The 9,198-nt window shown below is 40.0% G+C and overlaps 1 protein-coding gene and 1 pseudogene across 2 annotated transcripts; both read left to right on the forward strand.

Moving 5' to 3' along the window:
• The first annotated feature begins 473 nt into the window (after window positions 1-473).
• Window positions 474-2,536, forward strand: LOC125775387 (putative nuclease HARBI1). Of its 2 annotated transcripts, XM_049445926.1 has the most exons (5): window positions 474-860; window positions 926-1,245; window positions 1,297-1,400; window positions 1,530-1,677; window positions 1,747-2,536. In XM_049445926.1, the coding sequence occupies exons 1-5, from the start codon at window positions 742-744 to the stop codon at window positions 2,124-2,126; spliced, it is 1,071 nt and encodes a 356-aa protein (XP_049301883.1). In that variant the 5' UTR covers window positions 474-741; the 3' UTR covers window positions 2,127-2,536. The 2 variants fall into 2 exon arrangements, with proteins under 2 accessions (XP_049301883.1, XP_049301882.1); XM_049445925.1 differs by having other exon boundaries at window positions 1,530-2,536.
• Window positions 2,537-6,150: 3,614 nt separating this feature from the next.
• LOC125775537 (uncharacterized) lies at window positions 6,151-7,080 on the forward strand (annotated as a pseudogene).
• Window positions 7,081-9,198: the final 2,118 nt, after the last annotated feature.

The following is a 9,198-nucleotide window of genomic DNA, read 5'->3' on the forward strand; positions in this document are numbered from 1 at the left end:
AGATGGTCGTTATGTTGTGCGACTGCCATTCAAATCCACCTTTCCAGAAACTATAGCTCTAGGCCACTCTAGAATCTCAGCAGTCCAGCAATTCCTAAGCATGGAAAAAAGCCTGACGAAGAAAAATGAGCTAAAATCAGCATATGATAATGTGATGATGGAATATCTTGACCTCAATCATATGGAAGAAACTGTACCATATGAAAAGATATCCAAAGGTAGATATTTATCTTTTTACCTTCCACATCATGGGGTAATAAGACCAGAAAAAATCACAACAAAAGTACGAGTGGTGTTCAATGTTTCAAAGTGTACGAGCTCAGGCAAATCACTCAATGATGTATTATACACAGGGCCAACATTACAACCTGATCTCATGTTGCTAATACTAAATTGGCGCATGTTTAAATACGTTTTTAACGGGGATGTTGAGAAAATGTATAGGCAAATTCTGGTGCATGAAGATGACCAGGGCCCGAATCGCGGCAGTCGTGAGCGAGCAAGTAATCGTATCGAATGAAATTTCGTAACGTGTCGAGTGTGCGGATCGTCGCACTCGATACGAAACGAATAGAAATTTTATGAAATAACTTCCCTGGTGTAGCTCTAAATGACTTTTTCGAATAACGAAACAAAACAAAAGAAAGAAATATTTGAATTGGAATTGAATGTAAATATTCAAATTTATTATACGTTTATACATATATAAATTTACTAAATTTAGTTTTTGCAGGCAAAAAAATGAACCCTAACGTGTTTTTTTATTCAAGTTCATCTGAATCAGATGAAGAACATCAGCAAATGGCCATAAGGTCCAGGATCCGTGACAAAAGTAATCCCCTGGCTTTACCTGAAGCAGCGTAAGAACATTTTTAATTACATCGTTTAACTTGGTATAGATATTATTATTTTAAATCATTTACAGATTCAGGAAGCGGTTTAGACTGACCAAAGACGCATTTACATTCATCTTATCGGAAATAGAATTTAACGGACATTTGTCAACCGCAGTACCACCAATTCTTCAATTAGCAGCGACTTTGTCCCTTTTGGCGAGTGGAGGCTATCAACACTCAGTTGGAAACGACTTTTTAATTGGAATGTGTCAAAGCACAGTGTGTAAAATTGTAGGGGACGTAGTTAATGAAATGGAGACAAAACTTTGTCCACATTTCATTAAGTTTTCGCCAAACCGTTTATCTAAGTGCACAGAATACTTTGTTGAGAAATATAAAGTTCCAGGAGGTATGTTGTCGACTAAATAAAGATGCTAAAAATAAATATACAAATGTTTAGTTATCGGATGTATTGACGGTACACATTTTGGCCTTCAAAAACCAACTGTGAATGAACATATGTTTTTCAATAGAAAAGGATACCACAGTCTTAATTCAATGATAGTAAGTCGCATATATGTACACATGGATGTACTCATAAATACATAGCATATGCATTTATATACATATATATTTGGATTTGTAGACCACATACTTACGAATATGTATGTATGTACATATATATATTTGCAGATTTGTGATTACGAACATCGAATTTTAGCTATTGATTCAAAATATGGTGGAGCCGCTCACGATTCCTTTGTATGGAAGCATTCTGCGCAGAGGAGATTTTTGGAGGAAGCATATAATCAAAACAATATGAGAAATGTCTGGCTTTTGGGTAATATATGCACTTATACAGCTGCAAAATATATTTATAAACATATCTACGTATTTTCTCAATTAACAGGAGATTCTGGATATCCTTTGGAACCATGGTGTTTGACACCATTTAGAAACCCCGAAGTTGGCTCGTGCCAAGCACGGTTTAATGAAATCCATGCAAAAGCACGCTGTATTGTTGAACGAACCATTGGTATACTGAAAGGCCGGTGGAAAATTCTTACCAATGATAAAAGAAGTCGGTACAGTCCTGAAAAGATGGCAAAGTTCGGCAATGTATGTGCAGCGTTGCATAACATTTGCATACAATATAAAAATTCAACATATTGCAGATATTTTGTAAACGAAAATAATGATACAGAAATAGATACCGGAAATGAGACTCAATTAACCAAAATTGGTCATAAAATTAGAGATCACATTATGTTGTCTTTAGATAATAATTGAATTAAACGTTCCAACAACATTTGAATTCATAAGTATTTTATTTTAACAAATATATTTTCAATAAAGAACTTGGAATTAACATATCTTATATATTGGTATTTATTTATGGATTTTTCTCTTTAAAATATCAAGCTCATGAGTTTTAATCTCCAACTCTATAGCTTTTATTTTCATATCTGCAGCATGTGCCTCTTCTTTTATTTGGAGAGATCTCTGCTTTAGCGCAAGTAGTTTCTCAATATTATTATTTATTTGCGCTTGCGTTACTTCATATGCGCGTAAATTGCATTTTAAAAGAGAAAGCTTTTCACTTTCGACAGTGGGCTTCGCTTTACATGACTTTGTCGCACTGCGACTGGTGGATGGAGTCGGATCTTCTTCCTCGCTATCTAAAATCATTTCTACCAACTCATTTAATCCTTCTTCGGGCTCTACATTTCCAAAAGATTTTACTACAGTCAACCCTTCTACAGCAACATCTATCCCCGTAGCTTGGAGGAGTTGCTCTTCTGCTGCAGTTAATAGCTTTTCCTCGTACGGACCACCACCAGTCCTTTGTTTTGAGGCTTTGTTGAAAGAAATTTTCTTTTTTATGTTGTGCTTCTGGTCAGCAAATACCTATTTTTGTATTTTATTATTATTTTAATCATCTATTATTTTATTTATCTTACCTTTCGCCAAGATTTAGCATCTTTCATCGGTGGCCCGGCAGCGTTCAGTTTTAAAGTCAACGCCTCCCATAGCTTATTTGCTGCAACTTTGCCTTGCCCACAATTAGGTAAAATATTTTTTGCCAAGTCCTGATGCTGTAGCATAAAGTCACTCATCAAATTTTTTTGACGCATATTTATTTTGTTTACATTGGTCCTTAAATTATTAGTTATAATTATATCACATGTTAAATAAACTAAATAAATGAAAAATTACTTACATTTTGCCCCTCGGACTATTTTTAGCGGATATATTCAAATTTTTTGTTCAATTTGTGCTATAACGTTTCTCAAATACCTAACGAATGAAATTTCGATTCTTTCGTACAAACAAGAACTCGTTATCGAATGAGAAAATTTCAAATTTCGAAAGTGCCTATTCGATAGCGACTACAACGATCCGAAAACAAAAAATATTCTTAAATTTCGCTCGTTAACGTGTGCCGCGATTCGGGCCCAGGATTTCCAACGCATAGTCTTCCGCAATTCAATTAATAGTCCAATAAGCGACTACAAACTTAAAACAGTTACCTTTGGCATCAACTGCGCACCCTATTTAGCCATTAGGACGTTACATGAAGTTGCAAAAACTTGTGAAACAAATTTACCTTTAGCAATTTCTGTGTTGCAAACTCAAACATATGTGGATGACATTTTATCAGGTAGCCACAGTATACCAATAGCGTGCGAATCATTATCTCAAGTGATCAAAGCACTAAATACAGCAGGGTTTCCCCTAAAGAAAATAACCTCAAATCATCCCGAAATAATCAAAGACATAAGAAAGGAAGACTTATTAGATACTGACTTCCTTAAATTCGAAAAAGCTAGTACAACAAAAACACTAGGGATTCAATGGAATGCGATAACAGATCAATTCTCATATACAATTGAGTCAATATCTGCAATGTCCGCCATTACAAAACGACAAATCCTTTCCTCGGTGGCAAAACTGTTCGACCCCGCAGGATGGCTTTAGCCAATAATGATTCAAGCTAAAATTCTCATTCAAGAATTGTGGCAAGATGGCACTGAATAAGATGAACAGGTAAAACCTTTACGTTTAACATAATGGGTTCAATTCGCTAATAACCTACATACTATATCAGAAATTCGAATCCGTCGATGGGTAAATTTCACCCCTAACATTAACGCAGAATTACACGGTTCCTGTGACGCCTCTGAAAAGGCTTATTGTGCAACAGTCTACATACGCACTCAGTATGATAGCAAAATATCTTCACAGCTCTTGGTAGCCGAAGCCAACGCTGCACCTTTGAAGACACTCAGTCTGCCACGGCTTGAACTGAATGGTGCTCTTCTGTTAGCAAAATTAATTTCCATAGTCCAAACCCATCTCAAATTAAACGAACATAAAATGTATCTTTGGTCAGACTCAGAGATAGTTTTAGCATGGTTAAAAAACCACCCTATTGCTGGAAGACCTATGTATCTAACCAAATTTTAGACTTAGTTGGCCAAGCAAAATGGCAACATGTTGCAAGTGCAGATAACCCAGCGGATCTTGGGACAAGAGGTTGCAAGCCACTGCACCTCACCAGCACTACACTCTGGTGGAACGGTCCCACATGGCTAACAGAATCACAAGAATTCTGGCCAAAGTCTCCTGCTCGGAATATCATACCTCCGGAAAGTCGGAAAATAGAAAATTTTCATATCACTCCAGAAGAGGATGATATTCTCCAAAGATTTTCCTCATTTCCTCGAGCACTAAGGGTAGTCGCTTACATGCACAAATTCATTCAAACACTTAAACTAAAAATGAAAGGAACACTAAATGATCCCTGCGTACAACTAACGCATTCCGACTTGCAACATGCCAAGGTCAGTCTAATCTTGTATACACAAACTCGCTATTTCAGCAAAGAGAAATCAAAGTTGCTTGAAAAGCGACCTCTCGAAAAGGGAAGTTCACTTCTCGTGTTAAACCCATTCCTGGACGCTAAGGGATTACTACGGGCAAATAAAAGACTAGCCAACTCCAGCCTTAGTTACAATGAACGACATCCCATCATTATCCCAGAGAAATCCCGTTTTACCTACTTATTTCTAATATATCTCCACCCGCTTACACTGCATGGTGAGCATCGCTTGATGCAACAAATGGTCCGGCAAGAGTTTTATGTACCGCGACTAAAGCCACAAATTAAAAGAACCATTTTCATGTGTAAACAGTGTACTATGTACAAGCACAAGATGCGTACGCAGATCATGGCAGCCCTACCACCTGAACGCTGCAACTATGCTTTACCCTTTACCATCACTGGGGTTGATTTTGCTGGACCTTTCCAGATAAAGGCCTCAATGCTAAGGTCTTCCTCATTTAGAAAAGGGTATGTGGCTGTCTTTGTGTGTTTTACAACAAAGGCAGTACACCTCGAGCTATGTTCGGATCTGACTACTGCAGCTTTTCTTGCAGCATTTGCTCGCTTTGTCGGACGACGCGGATTTCCTTTAAAAATTATGAGCGACAATGGAAACAACTTTGTCGGAGCTCAAAGAGCCACGGAAAAGGAGTTTTTACAATTCATGAAAGAAGTATCCCCCGAAATTGTCAGAAAATATGCACCCCAAGGGATCGATTGGCAATTCATACCCCCATGTTCTCCACACATGGGCGGACTCTGGGAATCAGCAATAAAGAGCTTTAAGTCCCATTTAAAGAAAACGGCTGGTAACCATAAATTCAATTATGAGGAGTTTACTACATTACTCACTCGTATCGAAGCCGTACTAAACTCTAGACCTATCTCACCACTCTCGCAAGATCCCTCCGACTTCACAGCCTTAACCCCAGGGCATTTTCTAAAAGGAGCACCCATTCTGGCCATACCTGAGCCAGGCGTGGAGTCGCTATCCTTATTGAACAGATGGGAGCGAATTAAAATCCTCCATCATGATTTCAGCCGCCGATGGAAGGAAGACTACGTAAAGGACCTTCACAAGAGATACCGGTGGAAAACTCAAGAAAAGGCACCAAAGCTTGGAGACTGCGTCCTTATACAAGATGATTGTCTCCCTCCTACGGAATAGCGACTCGGCCGCATAAAACAACTTCATTACGGTTCCGACGGTCATGTTCGAGTAGTTGATCTCCGCACTCAAACCGGAACACTAACCAGACCGCTCGTCAAATTATGCTTTCTACCAACCGCCGAAGATAAAGAAACGTAAAACCGAACCGCAATGTTAATAAATCAATAAATCGATAAAACATATAAACCGCTTACCAAATCGAAACCTCGAATAACATAAATGACACAAAAACTTAACATAAATGTCTGAGAAAAAAATGACATCCTATTCATGCCACATATCGTGGCACAAAGTCCATATTATTGTAAATTTCACAATACATTTCTAATATCATCATTTCTCTAACAGAGTAATATGGACGTGGATATGGCATCAGCGTCAACGCCAACCATGCGTTCGGCAGTTTCCGCCCCTCGCTCTGAAGCTGGCCCAATAGCAGCACCCCGGACCAACACTGCACCAGCAGCGCCTCGAACTACGACAGGCTCCACCGCGACAACGGCTCCGCGTCAAAGCACGCCAGCAGTACCAGCGGATCTGCAACCAATTCGTTGTCCACTATGCCGCCGCCCTCATCGGCTATCGCACTGCGGTATATTCAAAGGCATGCCGCCGATGCAACTCCAGCAGGTGGCACAGGCGCACGGGTATTGCCTGAATTGTCTGGCAACTTCCCACGCAACTCAGGAGTGCCCATCACATAATCGTTGCCAAATCTGTGTGCGGGCTCATCATACGCTGCTGCACCGCACTACCAGACGCGACTTCGGGCGCCCACCGGCTCCTCGCACCAGTGGTAACGTCAGGCGTTCTCAAAGGACTCCAGTGACGGCATACCGCCGCCGCGGACCCTCTGCAGCAGGCTTGGCGCCAAAACCGGGCAACATCAACACGACGCCATCAGCTTAGGCCGCAATCCCGCCGGTCAACAGGTCTCAGCAGCGTTGTAGCAACGCTCCAGCAGCTACAGCGGCTTCTAGGCTAAATACTCGCCTAGGGGGGCCGGGATGGCTAAATGAGTAGCGACGTCGCATCACATCTGCATCAATTTATCACACCGAATCGACTATTCACCTCATCACGCGAGGGAACACCACACATTAACACACATACACGCACATGCACCCAAACGCGATGACTTACTGCAATCTAATTAGAACAAAAGGAATAGAGAAAGCAGCTCGCGCACCTTTCGTTGATACGACGTCGATCACGCAGCATCGCTTTTCGCAGCATCCCGGTTCCCGTTCGCTACCCGCATTTATATATTTAAAGTTTTCACTTTATATTAAAGTAATTTTATAATAACGTTCAGCATTGTATATATATACTCGTAAATATAATATATATATTTAACGTTTTGTAAACCGGCGGTTTTCTACCTACAATTACCTTTGAACATTTTTTTTATAATATATATATTTAAAGTTTGATCTATTGTTTTAAAACTAATTTTATCACAATAATTGTGAAGTGAAGTTCGCAGCAAATAAAAATTTGTAACGATTTTGAAATTGGTGTATTTTCTTTTAACTTAAAGTGTGAGTGGCCTAAAAGGTGAGTTTTTGTACACTAGGAAAAGACAATTCCTCGGCATAATCATCGAACAGCAGACTTTTTGGAATTTGATTTTCTCCTGGCGCAAGTCGCAGATATTTATCTTCATCCCATAATAGTGTTTGTTGCTGGGCAGTGAGGCTACCTTCGATTGTGATTTGTTCACGTTGATACTGTGATCATCTCCAATATTGCGTAGTAGTTTTTTTACTATCGTATCCACACCGGCACATTTATAACCTGTCCATATACTCCAAATTGCCCATGCACGTGTCTCAAACGTTTAATTTCCATGAAAGGAATTCTGGGGGAAATTAATCGTTCCGTTATAATATCCAACGGTGGCAAATCATAAGGCATTGGTGGATATTTCAAGCCATTGTAAACTGCGTAAGTTGGTATTTTTTTTTACCGCAGTGATTGCAGACACGCTGAACATGGTTTAATATTTTCACTTGGAACATCCGGTAGAATTCTGTAAAGTACTTCCTGATCAATATTCTCAGGAAGTGTGGTTAAATCTTGCTTGAACCACAGGCGATCACATATCAAACAAGCAAATCCAAAGCTATTATTCATAAATTTTGGTATTACAAACTCATGTGCTTTTTGATGTTGTTGAAAGTGAGTATAAGGAATTTGCGGATTATTTCTTACGTTTTCTGTGCCGGTATTATTGGTGTTTTGCTCTGTACCCTCGGGTGTACTCTCGGTTCTTTGCCGTGCTCTATACTCTCGCTGATACTTTGCTGTTGATTTCCTGCGTGGTATATCCCTGAAATGTATACCACTACTTGTAGAGGGTCCAGCAAACGTTGATGGATCAACACACGTAGAAGGTCCAGCAATCGTTGATGGATCAATGCACGTAGAAATTCCACCAATCCTGTGTACTAATACTAAAAATAGTACGTCAATATTATATAGAACACGAATTAATTAGTAAATAAAAATTGTCTACAGAAATGATCCTGTGAAGTCTTAACTTTTCAACGGCTAACGCAGAGTATTTCAACCAAAAGTCACATAAAATAGTTGAGAATTCGCAGAAATTAAGGACAAACGAAAGAATAAGAAGTAAGTATAACTTCAATAATGCACAAGCATACAAAGATACATATGCGCACACATGTGAATAGTCACCTCGTCATCGCGGAGAATATGAAGAGACAGAAATATATGTATTCACGGCAGCGTTGTCCACGGCCTATGCGCACAATAGCGCACGGACAGTGCCAGACACCTCACACCAACATGTCGCGACAAGTGTCTGTGAAAGCACGATTGTGCAACTGTATTCAACTTCGTAGGCAAACAAAGCAGAATTTTGTGATCAGTTGACGCTAGAATAACCAACACAAGCATAACGTGCACACAGTCACGTTGGACAACACAGATTTACGTTGGTAGGAATTTGGACCCGTTGGTAGGAATTTGGCCCGTTGGTAGGAATTTGGATCCTACGGGATCAGGTATCCCAGCTGAGCTCTAAGCTACCAGGGGGGTCGGCAGGTCGCGGATAGCTGTAGTAGCAGGTTAGTTGCGAAATAAGTTACAACGAATAAGCAATCCCCGACGATGAGCGGCAGGAGTGGAGGATGCGGTATAAAAGCCAGCCAAGCCGATGAAACTCCTGTGACAGAGGCGAATACTTACCGGCTCTCTAATATATGTGACTGATCGAAACCCAGGCGCGACGAACTCACAATGAGCGGCTTCCTGGTCAGCGTCTGTTCACCATGTTAGGT

The sequence above is a fragment of the Bactrocera dorsalis genome, chromosome 1 (genome assembly GCF_023373825.1).
Source record: "Bactrocera dorsalis isolate Fly_Bdor chromosome 1, ASM2337382v1, whole genome shotgun sequence".
Classification (NCBI taxonomy): domain Eukaryota; kingdom Metazoa; phylum Arthropoda; class Insecta; order Diptera; family Tephritidae; genus Bactrocera; species Bactrocera dorsalis.

What these genes read in the sequence shown, in the direction of transcription:
- LOC125775387 (XM_049445925.1), top strand. Translation starts at nt 742, where the DNA reads ATGAACCCTAACGTGTTTTTTTATTCAAGTTCATCTGAATCAGATGAA. An exon ending in CTGGCTTTACCTGAAGCAGC is followed by an intron (nt 861 to 925) that starts GTAAGAACATTT and finishes AATCATTTACAG; the next exon opens with ATTCAGGAAGCGGTTTAGAC. An exon ending in ACAGTCTTAATTCAATGATA is followed by an intron (nt 1,401 to 1,529) that starts GTAAGTCGCATA and finishes ATATATTTGCAG; the next exon opens with ATTTGTGATTACGAACATCG.